General features: G+C 39.9%; 1 protein-coding gene across 7 annotated transcripts in view; it reads right to left on the bottom strand.

Annotated features, from left to right (window-relative positions):
• Window positions 1-23,441, bottom strand: part of RABGAP1L (RAB GTPase activating protein 1 like) — a 227,419-nt gene that overhangs the window by 158,199 nt on the left and 45,779 nt on the right. For 6 of the 7 annotated variants that reach the window (XM_017836913.1, XM_017836914.1, XM_017836916.1 and 3 more), the window contains 2 exons: window positions 20,855-20,957; window positions 16,426-16,576 (listed from right to left, as the gene is read on the bottom strand). In XM_017836913.1, coding sequence (XP_017692402.1) covers window positions 16,426-16,576; window positions 20,855-20,957 — 254 coding nt within the window. The remainder of the gene's footprint in view (window positions 1-16,425; window positions 16,577-20,854; window positions 20,958-23,441) is intronic. The other variant, XM_017836919.1, reaches the window with a different exon arrangement.

Below are 23,441 nucleotides of genomic sequence, written 5' to 3'. Positions count from 1 at the left end.
AAAGCGTGACATAAAATGCAGTGCATCCTGCTCCATACAGATTTGAGGACTGGGAACTAAAGCTCCCAGATGTCACAGCGACCACTGAGTCACCTTGTTCCCAGCTGGTGCCCGCTGTGTGTGCCTAGAGAGCCCAACTCTGACAACAAGCCCTCGTGGCAGCCAAATATTTCAGCTCTGGTACAAGAAATCCAGGCTCTGCTGAGTAGGTAACAGGAAAAATCAATGGCAACCTCTGCTGGTTGGTTCTAGACACAGGTAAAACACTTCCTTTGCAGAAATTGTAATTAAAGGAACCGAGTGCTTCAAAAGTAGGGAAGTTGGATTTCTTTGTGGGAATACAAGCAGACTTCCTTCACTCTCAAAAAGCCAGTCATGCTGCAAGCTGCCAGCGGCTTCATCACTTCAGCTATTCACTGCAAATTGCACCAGGCTGACGGCACTAACTTGCACTATTTTACGTAGATTTGGAGGTAAGTGAAAATTAAAGCAGAAATCAGCCAGTCCTGATGAAACTGTGCAATTCTAGATGGAATTTTACAAGATGTGGCAATACCAGAATGTTGTACCAGCGGTGGCATGTTAAAAGCTCTCTGGGAAAAGTTTAGATGTGTGTTTAGAGACACATTTGAGAGTCTGGAACAGTTTTAAACAAATGTTCTTCAGGATTTTTTTAATTTGTGTGTAAAGAAAAGGAAGTGAGAAAGAGAAAAGCTCTACTGGAAGAATTTAATGGCTGTCACCAAAGCAGTGTTGTACACGGTGCAGAAGTTCCATAGCTGGTTATGTCCAGCAGGACGGAGCACTCTTCAAGAGGAAGAGAAGGAGCAATTCCACACCTTCTTTATAAATTACATCAGCTTGAAATAACACAAGCTGCCACCCAAAACAGAAGACTCGCACCATCTGATGCTGCAGAAAACAGAGGGGATGTGGTAGGAGCATGAGCTTTGTGTATGCGAAGAGAGGCTTTGAAAGCAGTGGTGATGTGTGACCCTGAAAGGAAACCAGATAAAGCTCCTCAGACAGAAAAAGTCCATACATACAAAGAGAGATTTAGAAGCTCCAAGCAGGAAAACAATCTATTGGCCATTCTATTTGGAAAGGAATAGAAATATTTGTTTCCCAAGTCTTTCATTTTGAGGCAACAGGACTGATGGAAACAATCCCTGCAGTGCACACGGCACCATCTCAGTCCCACCACTCATTTGTAGTTCAAAGCCTTTCTTTGTTAAATTATTGGATGGTCACCCAGATTAAATGGACAACAGTAATTTCTGTAAAATCTTTTTAAAAGCATTGATTAGAGCAGGGAGGTGCAGCTGAGAGGGTGAGATGAGGAACACAGTAGTTATTTACTTAGGTGCAGACCTGAATGGCAGTGCTGATATATACCAGCTCCTCAGCTTCTTTTCTTCTGCCCAACTCTTGTTTTTTTAGTACTACTTTCTTTTATGTACTTTCTTTTAAGTCTGTATAACAAAGGTGTTTCTTCAGTTTGCTTTATTTTTAAGCTTAACTACCTCTGGCATTTACTTGCCCACATATCTCATGGACGGCTTGATTTTACTACTAATGCCTCCAGAATAATTCTATCCTATAAAGCTTGCAGTTGTAGTGCAGCTTAAAGCAGGAGAGGAGGAAGGAAAGTCAGTTGTTGCCTTAAAAATTGTGTGTATGTGTAGATGGTTGGGTTATTCTACATCAGATTACCATCTAAAGTTGCTCTGTGAAGTCATATTGCTGCTGTATTTAAGGCAGAAATTGGTTCTATTTGTTATTTGGAATATAAAGCCTCTTCCCCAAATCCACCCACTACAGCTGTCAATTTAAAACCTGCCATGGAGAGCTCTGGCTTACACGGGGATTTTGACCTGAGTACAAGTGTATGATGAGATATAAGAAGTGTGTATATATATATATATATATATATATATATATTTATATGTACAAACCCTTTATTTTTCCTCTAAACAATCTTAGCCTTCTTAAACCCTTTCTGTGGGAAGGCATCTCTTGATATCATCTGGTCTAATGCTCTGCTCAAAGCAGGGCCAAGTTCAAATTCAGGTCCAATGCCAAATTTAGGCCCTGTTGTGCTGGGTCCTACATCCAGCTGAGCTGAGAACATCTCCAAGGATGGAGTTTTCACAGCCTGTGACTCCCACCATCCACTCAGGATTTTTTTTGCTGTGGTTTATCTTCATCCTCTCATCAAAACTAAACACTTCTGGGCCAGTAATGAAAATCCAGAAGTGTCAGTTCTGAAGGAAACTACAGTGTATTGTAGAAATTTGTATTTCTCCACCTGACAGTCTCATTTATTGGTTTTGCTATCACAGAGCAGCTCCTTTCCTTCTCCCTCCCACCCCATGATCCCAAGGAATGCCACAAACATTTTACAGTGCTATGGCCCACATACTCTTGTGCTGCAGCAAAGACCAAGAGGTACCAGTGACACAGCTGCATTTCTGAAATGCAGATGCTCTTGAGGAGCACTTAACTTCATGGATGCAGGAAAAGTTATCCCCAAAGCCTGCACAGGTCTTTTCGGCATTAGGGCAAAACTGAATTTGGTGGCAGCAACACAGCAGGTTCTGTAAGATGGGGGAGAAGGAAGGAGTAATTTGGAGTGGAGGGTGGGGGCAGTTCAGGAAAGAGGTTGGAAGGGGACAGAGCTTTCTAAAGGGGGAAGGGATGTGGAAGGGAGCTAATGAGCCCTTCTCCTTTCACTACTGCTCCAGCAGGCTCAGGTTCAGCCTGTTTCTCCACTGGATTCCCAGCTCAGTCCTTTTCCAACACAGTTTCTAAGGATGCAAATATCAGTATCACCTAACTGTCAGGCAATTAGGATGCTGTGATGCAGAACAAGAAGAAATGGACAAATAATATTTTTTTTCATGTGGATCAATAGACAGAGATGGGCATTCACATTTGCAAGTTTATTGTGCAGTCTTTTCATGCCATTAAGCAACAATTACATCGAACATTTCTAAAGCTTGAAGCTTTTAAATTAGCTCTTAACATTATTCATGTATTTAATAAATACAAAGCAAGTTTTTGGAGTAAATTGCTGCCATAATCTCCCTTTAAACACTCCTGCCTGTAGTCTCATGGATTATATGTCACAGAATCACAGAATGGTTTGGGTTGGAAGGGACCTTAAAGATCATCTTGTTCCATCCCCCTGCCATGGGCAGGGATGCCACCCACAGATAAATGCAAAACAAAAAATGAACATTTTTTTTTCAGGAGGAGCTTCCCTCAAGATGATATTGATGCCTCTGTGATAAACGGCACCCACTTTACAAGCTCAATTCGGAGTGACAAATTCCACCAAATTCCTGTGCCTCGAATCAATAGAAATAAAACTCCATGCAATAAACTGTCAGGAAGTGAATCTACTTCAGGGAAATGCTGTGCAGTCTAATGAATGGTGATAATTAGCATTTTTCAGGCACTGAACAGCATTTGCTTTAAACAAACAGCACTTAAGCTACAGAAGGATGCTATTTACTGACTGACCACATATGGTAAGAAATGCATTGGAAGCACAAGAAAAACATCTTAGGATGGTATGAAAAGCAAAAAATTAAACATGTGCCCTCAGTTTCATGCATGTGCTACTAAAACTAAACCACCTGCTCTTAACAGTAGGACCATCTTAAAAAAGAAAAGTATACTGGCGAAAGAACACAGACTTACTACTTACCACTGCTCCCTTCTTACAAGGGACAATTAAAATATTCACCTGTTAAATCACAAGACGGAAGACAGCAATTAAGAGAATGATAAATGAAGAAACAGAGAGAATAGTCTGCACAGTGCAGGTAGTATTACCCTTTCCTTTCCTGAGAGAATCATTTCTCTATTTGAAATAATATTTAAAAGATTTCAGCACTGCATTCATTAAACTTTTTAGCAGCGTGTTTTGACACAGTTGTGCTTTTACTAATACTTTTGTCTACGTCAAGCCAGGAGTTCCATTCCACAGACAGTGGTATTCTAAAAGTGCATCTCAATGTCGAAAAGGATTCCAGCTGACTTGGCAGGAGTGTAAGATCAGTCAGTATTAGCAGTAATTCCATTTCAGCAGAGCCAGAATAAGAATTTTTAAGGCTATTAAAAAAAAATATCCCAAACACTGTGATCACCTACTTTGATTTTTCACACACTGGGAGCCAAAGAGTTCTCTTAAACTACAGCATGACCTTTTAAAAGGCAACCAGTTTTGATTTAATGAGTTCAACTGATGAATAATTTATTGTAGCCTTAATTAGGAAGCCAACTGTAAGGCCTGTGCAAAAGCAACGACTACGACACGAACACGAGGATCAAACCCACATACTGCTGTCTGTCTTTTAGAGCCACACCTTTGGATGCACCAAAGCATAAAGTTCCACTTCCTTTTCTAAACATTGTGAAGTGGCAGCTATTGTGTGACAAACTCATGGATACATGTCAGGAGCAGACCGAAATCCACTTTCCATGGATGTGGCTTGGGGCAAACGCTCAAGGAACATCCTCCAGAGCATCCAGTCTAACCCAGACAGGCTGGCTGCAAACATGTGCCCAGTCACACTGACAGTTCATTCCTCATTCACATACAGAACTGACACATTCCACTCTAAACTTTTCCTTTAATAGATTTTTAAAAATAGTGCTTGCTCAAGGAGCAGAGAGGTGGCTCAGAAAAGCACAGAACAACCAGGATCATTTAGGAGATAAAAGTCCCAGCTCTGACTGTTAGTGGGGGCAAAAATCACTTCACAACTGAGGAGTGGTTATTGTTTTCGTGCAGGATCCACTGGGGAGCAGGTGGGACCAACCCCAGATCCCAATAAATCCAATTCCATTGTTTCTTGAGAACAATAAAGCTAAGAACAATTGAAATAAATAGTGATTTTTTCAAAGACTATCTTTAAACCAAGTGTTACTCGGGATTACTATTCTATCACTTTGTGAAGAAATGGAAAAGAGGAACATGGAAAGGATATGGCACAAAAACTATTTATAGCCTGAAGGGTGGCACAATTTCTTTTTATGGATTTTAAGCTCGACTTCATTTAGACCAAACTTTCCTCCCAGCTGGAAGTGCTGAAGAGGTATCACTCATATTCTCCTCCAGCATGGATCTATATCAGCACACACTAACATCGACGTCCACGTATGAAAAAAGACAAAAAGACAAGGAATAGCTTCCTACCAAGAGTGGTGTAGAGGGAAAATTTTGCAAATAACAGTGGAATTAGACTCCTGGCTAATTCACAGGCATGGAACCCGGCAGTGGGAGATGTTTGGAAAAGGCCACTGAAAGCAGGAATTACTGATTTTTAATTTCCCCTCACCTCGAGTTAAAAACTGGCTAATTAAAATTTATAAAATCATCTCACATCTGATAACTATGTTTCAAGATTAATAACATTTAAATACATTCAACTTCCAATAACCAGCAAACTCTGTCTTAAATTACTTTGATTGTATTAGATAATGAGGACATTTATATTTATAGCCAGAAATTGGCACATGTAAAATGTTCCGTGAGCTGAGAAATTGTTAATTCTAGAAGAAATACCAAACCTGACATTATTTGCCATCTCTAAGAAAAATAGCTGAAATTAAACATATACTTTATCAGCACTAAAAACAGGTTAAATATAAAGACAGCATATTTGAGATCTTCAAGTCCTTTTGGAAAGGACACTATGAGGGAATGGAGAAGTCAAGTCTTCAGATTAAGTTCAAGTCCAACTTCTTTCACCAATACTAAATTCACACATAAACCTTTCCCCTCTGCTCAAGATTATGGCTTTTAGCTAAACGTCAATCTCTTAATTCATATATTTTAAAGACCTATCACATAAAACTGCCCGTAACTCAGGGTATCAACAGGCTGAACTCAACACAGCCTGTAAGTCAGTGACCACACACTTTATTTACAGCCATACCATGTAATGAAATAAAGATCATGGAAATTACCCACTACCGGTTAAGGTTTTTTAACACACTAACTACAACACATAAAACCAAAATCCCAACAGCAATTTCCTGCAAAGGAAAGGCTTTACACAGTGATTTGCATTCGTTTTTCTGCCTAAGTTATGAAAACACTCAGTAGTCAAAAAAATGCCAGAGAAATGGAATAAGGCTAGATTAAAAAAACCTTATTTTTCAGCTAATGTTCTAACTCAAGTGCTCACAGGGGATGAGCTTTGCTACATTTCCTTTCCCCCCCTAAAAAAGGTTCTTTCTAAAACAAAACAAAAAAGTAGGGAGAAAATGCTTACATTCAAAAAGCTATATTTTATTGTTATGGCAACTGATGTGCTAAAAATATAGAAATAAAGTTGTTATGGCAACTAGAATTTTAAAGGCAGTCAAAAGTAGAATAATCAAACATTCTGCTGGCTTAAAATGTAACGTCTGTGACTCAATTTTCAGAAAGAGCTTCAGAGATAAGTAGAGGTTGGGGTTTTTTTTGGATTCTGCTTTAGAGATCACAATTAGTACAATTCCAGAGAACTCCACAGAGTACAAGGGAGCAGACCAAGGTGAGCAGAAAATTAGTCATCCCAAGTTCTCACAGCCAGTAGGAAGAAACACACACCTTATGCCACTTATTTGATATCCTGGTGACCTTACCCACATCTACAAAGTGTATCAGCTTATTATCAAAATCAACAGCAACAGGACATCATTTATACCAGTCACCACAAGGACCAAAAGACACCATGGCACAGGTTGCCCAGAGAAGCTGTGGCTGCCCCTGGATCCCTGCCAAGTGTCCAAGGCCAAGCTGGATGGGGTTTGGAGCAACCTGGCCTAGTGGAAGGTGTCCCTGCTCATGGCAGGGGGTGGAATGAGATGATCTTTAAGGTTCCTTCCAACCCAAACCATTCTGTGATTCTATAACTAAAAGTTACTTGATGATTTTAAATTAAGTACTGAAAAGTGAGGGAATACAAAAATTCATCTGTCTGAAGCAGCAGAGTTCTGCCCCTTGATACATATGGAATTATAAAGATGACTATAACTACAAGATTATGATATTTAGATTTCTGGTACATCCTTGATGATCATTACAGGGCTCCTAACTACACAAGCACTTCCACAGCAATCTCAGAGAACCTGCTGTCTCCCAACACTTCTCAGATTGTCAAAATTGCTACTTCTATTAAAAATTAACAAAACTGTGAAATGGTCCAAAGCCCATACTGAGATAAGCCTTAATTAATAGTAAGCAAAGTACTTAACAGATACTTCAGAGAGCTATGACTAGAAACAGTAACTTATACTGGCAATATTTGCACTGGAACCATGTACGTGGCATGTGCTGGGATCCCAGTGAAGCTGATATTTTAACACAGCAAGTGCTTTGTATTTTGGCTTCACTGCAGTGAATATCAAGGCTCCTGCCAGCATTACTCATAACTCTTTTCTGACCCACATGAAAAGTCTCTCAGCCCAGTCCACCAGAGCTTTCAGCATGCAGGACCAGCATGGCCAAGAACACAGCTCAAAGTCAGGCTCTTCACTTGCACTGAAGGGAAAAGAATCAGAGTAATTCCTTATTGCAGCACAGAAGTCAAGAGATGTACACTGGAAATTCAAACAATACCACAAGGATGTGGAGTAAGGATAACACTGACAAATTCAAGGGTATTTCTGCAGTTTTGCTTCCCCAGTCTCAGTATATTAATCCTTGAGGTGGATACACAGTTAACTCTTAAGCACTACGTGAAGCCACAGGTACTTCTAGAAATGCAAACAATGTAGGTAAATGTTACCTAATGAATCTGTGACCAAGTCAACAGCTTCTGCAAGGCAACCCCATGTACAACACTCACTAACTACACCTATGTTTGCATCAGCCAGGATAAACCGTGGACCTGGGAATATCAATGTTTTAAATCACAGTTTTAGAGGGACTTTCAGTCTATGCCTGGGCTAAAGGAGCCAGGTTTTTTCAAGCTTTGGTGCTGACTCAACCAGACACTGCAGACACTCCTGAAGAGACAACCAGCTACCACTGCTCTGAGCCCTCTATAAAATTAGTTTCCTCATTGTATAATATCCTAAACTTAATCAAGTTCGGCTGCCCCAACTGTAAGTTGAGTTCAGAGAAAATGAGCCACCACCCAAATACCACTCCGTAACTGTGTAAATCCATGGCATTCAGCATCATTCTTGTTATATCAGGAGTAGCCATTCTGCACTGTGTATACATGCATACATACATTAAAAGCATCCCAAAAGAATATTCATTCCAACACTTGCAAGCACATTTTATCCCAAACATGCATTGATGTATTTTCAATTTTCCATTAAAGAAGAATTTGAGGGTCTTCATAGACAGGCAAAGGAAATCCTGGACAGTGCCAAAAAAGACTAAAAGAGCTTCCTGAAATTACCTTTACAAATCCACAAAAGATTTGCCACACAGGTCCCAAGGAGCACACTTGGACTATGATGGCACATTAACCTACCTAAGGCTGCCTCCAAACTGGCCTCACCTGCCCATCCCGGCACTGTGCTCCCACCTCACCCTCACCCCACACCTGCACAGGGAATCTCTCTAAGAGGGAAATGGGGGGAAGGAGGTTTTCTAAATAGAAATCCACGAATTACTGTGATTAGCCCTGAAATTGTTAGGTAAGAGTACACAAAAGGAACCTCTTCTGGCAAGCCCACGGTCTGAAACCACAACCCCCGTTAACAATGACTTAGTTTTCCATTCAGGCTGTGTACTGTACTACCCAGGCAAAAAAAAAAAAAAAAAAAAAGTATTAAAAAAAAAAAAAAAAAAAAAAAAAGTGGTATTTTGAAACTGGATTGCTTTGGAGACAAACCAGCCATATGAAGATGGCTTTGTCATATGCAGGATGTGATTAAAATACGTGAAGCTCCATATCGTCAATGTTCAGTTGTCAGCTTAAGAAACAACTGATGAAAACCCTCAACAAGTAAAAAGTCTCAGCTGCCAAAATATTTGTGTATGACCACAAAAACCTATAGAAGTGATTATTAGAAAGAATATATGCAGTAGCAGACTGTAATACAACTCCTTTTGGTTAGTTTACCTCAGCAGCTGCAAATTTGCTTGCTGATAGGGAAATTACTCTTAATTTGTATGAACATACTCATCACTGCAAAGGGAGAAAATTCCTTAATGGATACAGGCTGAAAAGAAGAAATATAGGTCTCTGATCTCTTCTGAAGTGATTACAGTTAAATCTACTTTCATACTGGCTCATCCCTTTAAAAGAATATCCTGAAGAACACACAGATAAGCATTTGGGGGGGTTTTATCATAAAGAAGTCATACATTAAGTAAGGTAGCAGGAGGTATCAGAATTCACCCCTATGCCAAATTCCAGTCTAGATTTAAGTGATGTATTCATCACTTAGGTATGACTGGATTTTTCTTCACATGCAGCTCAAGCCTTGCTGGGTTTTGTTACTATTTCAATTGTTCTGGACTGCTGCCAACTGCTATGGGAAAACATGCTTTAACCAAATGCTGGCCGCCAGTTCTGCTGTTAATAAAGGCATTTGAAGTGACTTTAAACACCAATTTAACTGGAATTCTCAGGAGAAATAAAAGAGGCTGGATTTAAAGTATACTTCTGGATTCTTCACGTTTGTCTCTAAGTGTTTGGAGCTCTCTGTTTAATTCTTAAGGCATCAAACATTAACATACTGAAACCTGCAACTAACAGTCACAAAAAGGTGGTTTGCTCTCCTCAATAAAATATCTAGGATTTCTAAAACTCCAGCTCCAGCTTTGGAGTGCTGCAGCCTCCTGAATAATAGTTATGCAACCATTGTTTGAGAGCAGAGGATGGTGAGGAAGAAGTGGATTTGAGAGGAAAGAGGAATACCAAGATCAAGTTGATCGTTTAAAATCGAGTTCTCTCTCAGGAATCACAGCTCTGGTCACGGCCACAAAGCCATTTGCTGCAGGTGAGCAGTGCCCTGTGCTGCCAGGGAGAGATCATACCCTCAGAATTTCACAAAGACAACGCACCCTGCAGAGAACTTCCCAAATGATCCCGTTTTACTCAGGGGTGTAGAATACCATTGTTTAAAACATTCTCACTGCTACTGCCACAGGAAAACTGAGCACCTGTCAACGAACCAACACTCTAATTCGACATTCTAATTCAACCTGTTCATGCCTCATCTAGGAATACATCCTGGAATTTCAAAGGAGCTCTGAGGAGCCAAGAACCAGCAGCTCTTACCACGCTCTGAGGCACTGACACATCCCCATCCCCGCTCCATCCCACTTAGCGAAACACTTGTTATCTGCATCAATATTCATACACCCTGAGCCCAGGAGACTGGCTGAATATCCATTCTCCCAGGAACCACCATTTTAAACCTGTTCAGGCCAGAACATTGCTACTACCCAAGGCTTTCCCAGTGTTTGAGACGATGGGCAGCTCTGCTCCCCCGCTCTGCAGAAAAGGGACCAGAAATTCTCACACACAAAACCCATCACAGGCTCCGAGAGAGCACGTGCAAATCTCATTTGCACTCTACCCTTCAGAACAAATATGTCAGTTTATGTGGCTTCTAGAGCAGGGAAGTCACACAACACCCCAAGAGCCAGGAATTGTACTGTGAGTGTCATTTTAGTGTTATCATAAGTGGTTATGTACAGAAAAGAAATGGTAGGAAAATTCTTAACATGGCAGAACGTTTTATCATTTTATGCAGGCCCTGAAAAAAATATCGATGGCATTATTTTCCACTTCAAATACCACACATAAACATTAAAATTAAGATAATAAAACCAAAAATTACTAATGGATGCTCCTCCTTTATTTCCTCAGGAGAACTGTCATTATATTGAAGAATTCCTTTGAAGATGAAGAGTGAGCATGAGATTTTCTCTTTTGTGCACACAAAACTGAAAGATTTTCTTCAGATGAGCTCTAGATGAATCAAAACTTGGCAAATTAAATTCACCTTAGGGACATTTTATTCCTGAGTTTGTAAGAGTAATATTAACATCTACTATGAAACCAGGTACCCTGGTACATTCATCATAAACTAAACCTTTTATCTGAAGTCTGAATTTAAATTAAGCTATTTAAAGAATTAAAATTCTGTCAACTTCTGCTCTTCAGAGACAATTATTTTTCATTGATTTCTACTAAGTATTTTCAGTTCACATATACTTCATTGTCCCACAGTGTTGCAGCACCACTAAAATAATTCAAACAAGTAGGTGACTATAACTGTCAGCACTAACAGCTCATCTTATACCAAAAATGAGCCTTCCCATCACTCCAACCAACACAGGAACTGATTTTTCTCTGCAAACTACATTAAATTATAAAAATATCGGGAATCTACTTGCCAGGAAATGAATGATCTCAGTTTAAGAGAAGGGTTAAGGAACAGTCATCCTATCCTTACCCTTTTAGAAAAGGTGGGGAAAAGTAAAATCTAGAAACTGCTTATAGATACTGAATTTAAAAGAAAGAGGCAACTGGGAAAGCTGCATGTACATCTCCAAGTGATCAGCTCCTCCAGAATTACTTTGCTTAATATCCAAGTCTCTCATTCAAAAAGCAATATAACAGGTATTAGTTCTCTTTTTAGTCAACTGGAAAAAAAAAAAATCACATTTTAATTCTAATTATCATTGATCCTTATGTAATAGGATCTTTTATAATTGCTAAGCATACAGCTATGCCATCCTTGATATCTATTCTCTCTAAAAGTGAGGGGAGACCATTCCTAATTAGTAAAGAGAACTAATAATGTTGCAAAGAAAAAAAAAATGCTCCTGGCTGCGCAGAAGCCCAAACTTGCCCATTTTCAGTCAGGACAAACAGATGCAGAATTTTGAGCACAAATATTTGCTACAAAAATACTCTAACGTTTCAGTCCATTAACCAACCCGCTGTGGCAGCTGGTGAACAGTCATCTTTTTAATTAGACACCCTTACTGATTAATTAGTCTCAGAACACTGAGCAGTGGAACCCTGCACAATGCCACTGGGACAAAAAAAAATATTCCTTTTCCTCATGCAAACTTACCATCCTTTAGTACTGCTGCAAGTAACAGGCTTGATTCATTCCCTACTCAAATGAAAATAGCCTTCCTATGTAAGAAATCCTCTCAATCCACAGCTAAACTGTTTCAACCCAAATGCCTCACACAGATAAAATCAATCAAACAAACACACAAAACCACACAAACATGGCATCAAGGCATCAGTTTCAAAGTCAACCGCATTTAATCTTCTTTGTATAAAAACAGTGGCTCATTTGTAGTCTCCTCCACTCTCCATTTCCTAACTATGCAAGCAAAAGGTAATAAAATTAGAAAGCCAAGTCAATATGAAGTATGAAACAACAAAGCAAATACCTTTTCTCATTTTAATGGTTTGGACAATTTCAAAGTTTAAAAAGTGAATACATTTCTGCATTAGGTTTACATGAAAGCTGATCTTTACTTCAGACCTCTGAGCTCAGTTTGCAGAGGGATGTATCAAGAAACAGATAAAAGAGTTAATTCAATGCATGGAAGATTGTGCTTAAGCACATGATGAAACTTCAACAACAGTATCTGCTATTTTCAGCTACCCCATCTCTAATTTTTAATTTTGGACAAGAAACAATTCCAGAAACCTGAAATCTTAACTTCTGGGTTTTTTTTTTTCTTTTTGGTTTATAATGGGAGTACTTGTCTTACAGGAGTCAGAAACAATAATGCTGGTCCAAACTGAGAAAATAAATTACATCTATTAGCTCTAGATTGATTTAATTTCATCCAGCCCCAAACCCAACCCATTTGCTCCATCTTCTGCAGCAATGGAACATCCTTTCCTATAACTGGTCCCTACTGGATGAGAATCAGACCCCTGGAGTAGTGATACCCCTCATTAGAGCCATTTTCAAATTGCTAAATTACTGAGATCAATTATTTTCATGATATGGCAATATTTAATCCCCAAATCAATGACTCTCATATTTGCTTCAGACCTTGGAAGAATTCTTAGGATTTTCACTCTTCTGTAGAGTGGCTTGAAATGTTATTGGCCCAGACACAAAACACCATTATACAGTCAGCAGACAAAGCTATTTTTTGGCCAACTCTTCTGAAGCCTGACCCTTTAATTAGTTATTATCTCTAACTGTTCCGGGCACATGCTCATATTGCCAAAGGAAATTATGGCAGCACACAAATAATCTTATTTTTGGTTCTCTTACAAGTCATTTGTAAGGACAGCCATTGAGTCTCTTGAAGACCTTCGACTCAATGTCACCACCCAGCTCAAAAATGGGCATTCACATCCCCGTCCAGACTTCCATTGCTTTTAAGCACAATACTTTAAGTACAATACTACCAACATCTACTTTACCTGACAGCAGGATTAGTTTCTGATGTTACTTTACAAAATAAAAATAAATTTAAAACAAGCTTTGTTTTCTTAAACCAGAGCAGCATTATTTAAAACTATTCTATATATATTGTTAGATGAACTTTATACACACCGTTCATTCCTTCATGGAAATCAGGTTACAAACTGAAAACCTTCCATGAAGAGATGATACGTTTTAGAACCCTGCCAGTACTACCCCGGGTTACCATAAGCAGATTTTTCTCACTCTGCTTTTCTTTTCCTTTAAATAAATAAACCACACATTTCTCTCTCCTGCTGCGTACTTTGTTTTCCCCTTCCATCCTGTGCCACGTGCAGCGAGGTGACAAGCCCATGGCACATATGCCAGGGAGGGAACTCAGGCACATTTTGATTGTCACACAGAACAGATTTCATATATGTCACAAACGAGGCAGCTGCCAAATCACAACTCCTACTCTCTCAAATTGCATGCAGAGCCTACTACTGTGTTCCAGTCAAAATTCCTGAGTGGCTCCCGGTAATCATCAAGCTGGAATTCAGCAGGAGACCTGAGACAGTCCAAGGATAGTGCTCGTCTGCACAACAGTGTTTGTGAGAGCAGAAGTACTTCTTTCTGCCTTCCCTCTTGGACCTCCAAACTTACCCACAGATGGGAAATACATCCGATATGTCTGTGAATGCTGTGATATGAAAAAGGAAACACAGCCCACTGGATCATTCCTGACAGAGCACGGACCTCCAGTGAGCAAGACTAGAGGATGCGGAGGCCCTCTGGAGAAATTAAGTGCAGCATTGATTTTTCTAAATGAGACATTTTATTTTGCTTTCTGTGCTTAACTGGAACTCTAAAACAGGCCCCTTTCTCCTACAGAACACACCGAACAAAGCACTCCTCTGGCTGAAAACCACTGCAGCAGATTCCAGAGCCCTGCATAGGGATGGGTATGAATGGTACAAACACACAGCCAGATATGTCAGGTGGTGGGAATTACAGCTGCCCAATCCAACACAGCACTGCTGCACACAGCTGGATACAACAGCAGATGTGTCTGTATTGTGGTCTCAACTAAATTCAAATGCCGAGAGTCTGCTGTCACTCTGTGCATCACAATGCACATGTTTCTGGCCCGCTAACAATACAACCCTCAGCAGCAAGCACAGTTTCCCCAGGAGTTAATCAGCAACACTGTAGCAAAGCCACAGTTTTTACCACATTTCCCTCCAAAGTTTAACGGGCATGTTATTATTAACACACATAAGGTAACACTACAACAAAGCTTTCAATAGTATATACCACTATTTAGTATATACTACTAAAATATATGTACTACTGCTCTATCTGCTTAATTATCTGCTTAATTATCAATACACCAACATGAAATTGAGGAGTTCTGCTCACAGCCATAAATATCAGGTAATAATTCATTATAAAAAATTAGCTGACCATTCTTTTCTGGAGCACCCCATATTAATTCTTCCCAAAGATAGGCCCTAACTTTGCTTTTGCACAGGTTCTCTTCTCTTCCTTCCTTTCCACGAATCCTCTCCTGCCAAAGGATAGGATCACCAGCAGTTTAGACATTCAGACTATAGAAGAAATTTGGTGATTTCAGGAGAAAAGCAACTTCAGAAAAAAAACATGCTTGCATAAATGCTTCAGTTCAGAACAGGATTTAAATTTCCGATCTCTAACAGCATCATATTTCATATTAAATACTGTACAAAATACCTTCCAAAATACATGTCACTGCAAGATTTCTGTAGTGAAAAAGCCAACTGTAACAAGGTATTTTGAAGGCATGAGGCCCCAGCATCAAAATAAACCTCGCATTTTAGAAGTTTTCCACTCCCTCCTCCGCCGTAAAACAAGCACCTTCCCCACTTTTGGAAAGCAGGAGCAAAATAATGGAGGAGGTTTTGATGCAACGTACAGCTGACAGATGTCCTGTGAATGGTTTCTAAGGAAAATATAACCCAGCTACAATGTCAAAATGAAAAATTTACACTATCAAAACATCCTTCCTTGTTGGGAAAAGGAAAAGAAGCCAGCAGGAGGACAACTCTCACTCTGGGGACGCTTCTAAACTTCCCAGAGTGGGTGGGTCAAATTAAAAGGACGAGTAGCAAAAAGCTACAACGTTATGAGAGGAAAGTTTTACTAACAACATCTACCCTGGAATTTCTGCACGGAGAGATGATTCATAACCTAGATAATGAATCTCTGAGCAACATTAAAATGATCCCCAGCCTTTCTGCCACTCCAAGCACTTTTGAGAGTGATGGTCTTCTCAAGAGCCACAACTGCTCTGCAGTGGCAGAGCTTCAGAGGCCCCAGTGCCGAGTTCACCTCCTGCCACTGCTCAGAGCTCATGAACACAGTGGTTCTCCCTCCTGCCACCCCAGCTCTGAGCAGACCAAACAGCTCTGCAGACAACTTTTTACAGTGTTTACTCACTGCACTGATGACATTAGGACACTGAACAGCAATAGACTCCCAAAAGGATTCTCCTCTCAAATCACCCATACAGCAAGGGGACTGGTTTCCTGCTAGGTAAACATGTTTTTTAACATTCTTTTCTAAAATAAACAACAAAACAAGAAATACCTAACTTTGTGACATTTTGTTTGGCTTTCTTTGCATTCTTTTTTTATTTAAAACCCACACATTAAAGGCATACAGAGAACAAACTGTTGAAAAACCAAAGTGATGGATGTGAGCCTATAAAAAAGCCACAAGCAAACACCTGAACAACAAGCTGATGTTCTTATTATCATCACAGCAAGAGAACAGAAAGCTAAATGTCAAGCATTACTACAGATATAGGTCAGCAATTTCTATCGTTAATGCCATTCAGCAGGTACCCTCGGCAGGAGGTAAAGTCACCTCATCACAATTTCAGTTGCTCAAAACGAGTCCAACTGTTTCACTCTCCTGCTGCTCCACCACTGAATAAAAACTGTTGCCCAGCAGAATTCAGCTGAACCAAAGGAAAGAAAAAAGAACAAAAGAAGGAAAAATCCCAAGTAATAAACCCCTTACCATTGTGATGAGCAATCTATATTTGTCCAGCATTGCCTGGTTGTCATGGCATCCTGCCAGCAGCTGCCAGATCTCTGCCCTCAGTGCCTCTGGAACCCCACTCTTCACCAGGGTGGACAATCCGTTGGGTCTCACGACAAGGTTATTGTGCCTGAAACACAGAGGACCGTTTGCCTGTTAAACTTCAACCGCAGGAGTCGAAACGAGGATTAAAAACATAAACAGTTTTTAAACTTGCCAGCATTACTCTGAAAAGCAGAGTCAGCAACTGGCAACACAAACTTTCCTGCCAGTGGTTACACTAATTAGTATTTGTAAGTTGGAAAGCAAAAATTCTGCAAGGATTGACGGTAAGAACCAGTGGGAAAATGTAGTGATATTCAAATTCTTTAGGTGAAAATTAACAATAGGCAACTGCAGAAATTGAACTCAACTGGCTAACAAAGAACAATATGAGTTGAAAGAGAAAACTGTGCCATCTGTGCAGACAATTCAATTCAAATATTTGTTCAACATATATGTTTTAGCTTAGGTTAAGAAAAAGAAATTAAAAATAACAAACGATACAGAGAAATAAATTTTGGAAAACAAATAGAAGCCAATTTTAAGAGCACTACCATGAAGTTCCAGTTTCACAATTCATGCCAAGAGTATATTTCAAGTCCCACAAAGCAGTAATACTTGCACTTGGTAAACCTTAGTATTCCAAATAAATTTGCCTGTTGGTCTGAGCTGGTCCTTCACTATTTGGTTGCACACACCCCAAGAAATGTAGGAATACAAAATTCAATGCACATGCACAATATTGTAGAGCTTTCAGTCACAGATGTTTCAAACCCATTTTTGAGATAAGAGTGTTTGCTGATCTGGGTTGAAGCTCCCTTGGACTCAGGATGGCAATTTCCAGAGCAGTGCAGCAGGAAAACTGCCCCAGTTGGTTCCTTGCTCTTTCTACTGTACGAAGTGCTTTGCTCTCTCAGTGTTTTGACCATTGCTGTGTTTTCCAACTCTCCTGGTAGGAGAATAGTGAGAGTGGCTGTTCAGCCAAATGCCACCAAGCTGTGATTAATTAAATAACCTGCAATTTGACCCTGGATTTTCAGTAAATGTTTAGAGTACTCGTTCTATGAAACAGCTCATTAAGACCTTAACAGTTTACCACTGCTGTTTAAATTTCAAAGGTGTTCTAAACAAATTTCTTTTTCCTACACTTTGACAATGATATCCCCATTTTTCCAAATAACCTGAGAATTAAAGAGTGTGATTATGTAACACACTTATTCTTTTAAACACAATAATTATTTTTAAATGCACAGTGCAACACAAGTAATTTCAAACTTTATCACTCAGCCAAATTAAAACGCAAGTAGTGTCTTTTCTCTTTTTCAGCCCATTTTGCAGACAGTCACATGAGCCTAATGGTCTTGTGATGAGAAAAAGGTAAGAAAGAAAAAGCATTATTCACAAAAACATTAAAAGGACTAAGAACTTGGCATGAAGGACTTGAGTGGGTCCAGAGAAGGTCAAGAAAATGCTCCAAATCTGGAGCTCCTCTGCTGTGGAGACAGGCTGGGAGAGCTGGGGGAGTTCAGCCTGGAGAAGAGAAGGCTCCAGGGAGACCTCAGTGTGGCCTTTCAGTACCTTAAAGGGGCTCATAAAAAAGAGGGGAGAAACTTTGTATGGGCAGATAGTGACAGAACACGGGGGAATGGCTTTAAACTGCCAGAGGGCAGGGTTAGATGGATATTAAAAAGAAATTCCTCCCTGTGAGGGTGGGGAGGCCCTGGCACAGGTTGCCCAGAGAAGCTGTGGCTGCCCCTGGATCCCTGGAAGTGTCCAAGGCCAGGTTGGACGGGGCTTGGAGCAACCTGGGATAGTGGAAGGTGTCCCTGTCCATGGCAGGAGGAAATGAGATGAGTTTTAAGGTTCCTTCCAACCCAAATCATTCTGTGATTCTATGACTAGACACACTAAGCAGTTACACAATTATGAAATGCACATTCAGATACAAATAAATAACAAACATATCGGAAAGTTAAAGCTCAAGTTGTGGATTAGTTTGTTTATTACATGGATCTGGTCCTATGCTATGTGAGAAACACCAAAGAGCTCCTCTGAGGAGTGGGCAAGCTGATAAAATAAAATGAACAGCTAAAAAGGGACATTCCCACAGAAACAAAACAGGGACATCTTCAGCAGCACCAAGGAAACAATACAAATGGCTTATGGTAACAACTAAGAAAAGATGCACATTCCGTGCGGGAACATCATCCTGAACATATTCCCAGCTGCAAATTAAACAACCAGACTTTCCCGGCCCTGTCCTATATTTAGGCAGTCCTGTGGCAGAGGTAATACTTTAGCAACATGAGTCCCTGCCACACAGCACAACTCTTAACTTCCACAGCCAACTTCCTGGCTTCTGAACGGCTCATTGGGAAACAGCCTGAGCATCCCCAATCCTTGCTCAGAACAACAGAAATGGGCATAAAATAAAAGCTTGCCTTATTCTGGCCTTATCCTTTAGTATGTGGGAAAAATAGGTCGTTCATAGGTGTAACATCTTTAATTTGCTACAAAGTGCTGCAGTTCTCTTGCACAGAACTCAAAGACACAATAAAATAAATAGATATACCATTACTTTCCAACTGTTAATTCTATTTTTTTGTAAATTATCTTATTTTTATTCCTGTTTATATGCTTGAAGGAGACTCTTGGAGCAATGTTTCTTCTGAGTCCAACAGGTTACAGTGACATTTTAAGAAAATGACAAGAAGCAATTAAAATGCAAGTTTTCACCTAAGAGACAAATAAAACAGTTCCCCAAGCGCAAATGTTAATTTTTGTTTATTTACTTTTTTTACAAGTGCACAGATCTTCCACTAACATATGCTGCGGTTTTTAACACACTAGATTTGATTTCAATCTATTTTTAGTTTTCAAATAGTTAACATTTTTCATCTGTTACTCTTTCTTAGTTTTGTTCTTAAAATGTAACATAAGGCTGTTTAAGAGTTCAAGTAGTTTAAAGACTTGAATTTCTCTCAGGAGGTAATATTGCTTGAGACACTACTAAAGATAAGTTTGCTACTGCTGGTCTTCAAGCTGGCTGGGATGTCCCATTTCTCACCCCTTTCTTAATTAATTTTAACTAAGGTGTTTCAGCTACTAAATGTGTAAGTTATGTTAGGAGTTCAAAACAGTTTACTCCAAGTATTAAATGTTTTGTCTCACTCATCAGAATACTTGAGTAACCAGAGGGAATCATTGGTTACGTGAAACTTCAGAGAATGAGCTGGGGTGTTCCTTTACTTCAGCATGTTGAGCCACAGGAGCCCAGGGATTTCTCAAGGGCAAAAGTTAAAACAAAAACAATCACCTGACAAATGAGTTAAAAAAAGGAATAAAACTAAAGGTAGCATCTTCCAGTGGAAATGCCATGGGGATGTCCCTTAGAAGAGGCTTTGGAAAGGTCTAAACAGCTTCAGTGCCCACCTCTGGATTTTTACAGATGATGCCTCGTCCAGAAACTTTGCATGAGATCTCCATTACAGATGAAGTCAGCAGCAAGAAGCTGTGTTGCTCCAAAGCTACAGAGTGGTCAAATAAAGGGAGAATTTGCCCAAATAAATCCTTAAAGCACTTCTCAGCTCCCTGTTTGGAGTTAGGAAAAGGAAACTGCCAATTCCAGATTAAAGGCCTCTGATTATTTTTGTCTCCAGCAGCAGGAGCTATTACTTACAAAGGGAAAACCAAATAAGTGGTTCTGGCACTTGCTAATAGTCCAAGGTCTCTCAGAGGCAGCAAACACACAGACTTGTTCCTCTTTTGGCACAGTGTCTGCTGCTACTGAAGCACTTAATTAAACCACAGAAATAACACTGTTGAGAACATACTCTGGGCTTACAGATAGTCTTCGTTTTACTCACCAACAGAAGCAGTTTCAGTGAGGATTCACAGGCTTTCTAGAATTCTTTTTCAAATGCTTACATATAGCATGTTAAAAAAAATAAATAAAGAGAGATTGCTTCTAAACAAATGAAATGTACACCAGCTGGCACAAATGGCTTAGACAGGACATACTGACTGCTCTGCCAGTCCTCTCCTGGCTCTGAGTTTCACGGGGGTTTAACTCTTAGCCCCAAGCACAGTGACCACAAAGTTTTGCCTGTGAAGTCCCACATCTGTGTGAGCACACACAGACACACTCAAACACCGAACTAAAACAGACTCTGGCAGATGATGTGGGAGAGATTTGTCAAAGAACTGCAAGTTATTTAAACTAGGTTTAAAAAACACACCTCAGTGTGTTTTGTATTTAAGTTTTTAAACTACGTAAGCTGAAGAATTTCACACCTCCTGCATACAGACTCATGAAACAAAGAAAAGGTTAATATTTAAAATCTAAATGCAAGGAATTAAGCATTACCATCTCCCCAGTAACTCTCCCCAGGAATACAAAATCTTCTCAGGACAATCCTTTGACACATCACCGGTGCCACTGGAGAGTTCATTATCACTCTCTGCAAAAACAAAAAAAAGAAAAAACAAGAAAACAAAAGCATGCACACGTTCACCAAAAGCACAGACACTAGGTCTAAGACAACTTTTTTTTCTCAAGTATCAGTTTTAAAACCACAAAAAGACATCAAAAATACTAGTGGAACCATAAAGAATATTTAGCAGACTTTACAAAACAAGTGTATTAATGAAGTTATCGTAAAGTTTAAAAGAACAGGACTAGGGAATAATTTGTAGCACTGTTACAGGAGAAAGAGCTGGGACCTGAAAAAGCATTATGCAAGGAAAGATTCAAGGCTGTCACCTCTCCATTTAACGACATTTCACAATATAGTGTTATCTGAAAGTCACATCCACCCACTTCAGACCTCCCACGAAGAGAAGTCTCTCTTAAAGCATAGCAGATAATGCTACTTGGTTACACCACATCCCTTTGGCTCTCCCGTGCTACCTGAGGTCATGAAGCCCCCTCAGAGCCCCAAAATCATTATTTTTACCTGAAATAAGTTCCTGGATGGGCAGAAAGAACAACAGTGTGACATTAAAGGTTGTAGTGCATGGAACAGACATGAATGCTTAAAATGAAACCTCATAATTATTAAGAATGAAACACTTAGGGAGAGATAGAGGCTATTACACGACTAACCCCAGAAGGGATAATGTGAGCCTGGGACAGTGTGCTCAAATAACCACCCAGTCCCAGAACTTATCCCACTTCCCAGTGTCTTGTGGGCCTGTGCAGCTGCCCACAGTTGGCTGCAGAGTCTAGCCCTACAGGGCAGCTCCTCACATGAACGTGGGCTTGCCGTTACTTGGACTATTTCCACTTTAATCTGAATAAAATATTGCTAAAAGCTACACAAGTGCAATTTCAACACCACCACACGCTGATAGGGCTCCAGTTCTCGGTGTCTTTAGTGGGAAAAACAATCCAAAAAGAGACAGCAGCAGACTCACAAAATCCCAGACTGGTTTGGGTTGGAAGGGATCTTAAAGCTCACCCAGTCCCACCCCCTGCCATGGGCAGGGACCCCTTCCACTAGCTCAGGTTGCTCCAAGCCCCATCCAACCTGGCCTAGGACACATCCAGGGCTGGGGGAGCCACAGTTCCCCTCAGAGGCTGCTGAAGCCATGGACAGTTTAGATGTCAGAGGGCTCCAAGGCTGCTCTTTCCTATGAGCTGACCTGTCTCAAGAAGCTAAAATAAAAAAAAAAAAAAAAAAAAGAAAAGAAAAACCAAAGCTACATCTGCTTACCATATCCCTCAGATACTCTCCTCAACACAGCTCCGTCACATCTGGGTGCTGACCTAATATCTTGCATTCCTCAGGTACATTAAACACTTCACCCCCAGCTTTATGAAGGCAACAGCAATAGTTCAGGTAGAGGAGGATCTTCAGTCCTTGTGCAATTATCCTGTTAACTCTTCATCCTTGTCATTCTCACTTCAATGACATGTTTCTAATTTATGTTCTTAACAATTGTCAAATACAAGTCATTAATAAAATATCATCAGTGCTTGAATTTGACAGCGAGCTGTGAGGACAAAGCACACACTGCATTTCAAGGACAATTAACAGCAAAAACCCTGCCCTAAGAGAGAAGCACAGCAGAAATCCCTGTATTTTAAAAAGAATATTACATTAGAGAAAGCCTTTAGCTTGGAACCTGCTTGTACAGCTTCACAGGACCCAAAGTACAAGACCAACCTCCATTTAACTACTTCCCCATTAGAATTAAATATAACCCCAACAAAATAACCAACCACCCACATCACAAATCTACAGAAAACTTGATTTTAATGTTTCCCAATCTTTTGCATGCATTCACTAGATGGAAATATGAAGATCTAAATTTATCATTTTAATAAAATTTGGTATCACTATAAAAGTGACCAAAGGAATCTACTGTGTTCCAGGGGAAGAAACATATTTAAAGACTCAACTTTCCTTTAATTTTAAAATTACAAAAAAACAGTGTAAAGGCCAATCTCTTCACTTACCACCCAGGCCTGACAATAATTAAAAACACCTTTAAGTTAAAACAACTAAGTGCATTATATTTTCTTAATTCCCTCCTCTCCTGATTTGCCTAATTGGATCAAAGAGATAAATTATAAATGCAGCCCTTCTACTGGACATGGAAGCCAGGAAAAAAAAAAAAGTGATGAAACCTTCTCTGGATTGAGCACATTTGCCATTCAGAGATACAAGGTACTGATACATGTAAAGAATCCCAAGAAACCTGGCTCACACCCAGAATTTGTCATAAACCACAACTTCAGAAAAGTTTAACACGTTCAAGGTAAAGGGTAAACAATTTGGCACAAACTTCTGAAAGAAGAGACGGGAATTTCCTTGGAGAGACTGCAGAACTACAGCACACCTTAACAGGAGTTACTGGCGAAAATAACACAAACAAACCCTGTAGTCTGGAACAAAATCTGATAAAGATGACTGAAGCGCCCCAGCGGGTCAGAATGTTTCAAAATGAAG

Source organism: Lepidothrix coronata, unplaced genomic scaffold (genome assembly GCF_001604755.1).
Source record: "Lepidothrix coronata isolate B3197 unplaced genomic scaffold, Lepidothrix_coronata-1.0 Scaffold288, whole genome shotgun sequence".
Taxonomy (NCBI): Eukaryota; Metazoa; Chordata; class Aves; order Passeriformes; family Pipridae; genus Lepidothrix; species Lepidothrix coronata.
This window is presented reverse-complemented; position numbering and strand designations above follow the sequence as displayed.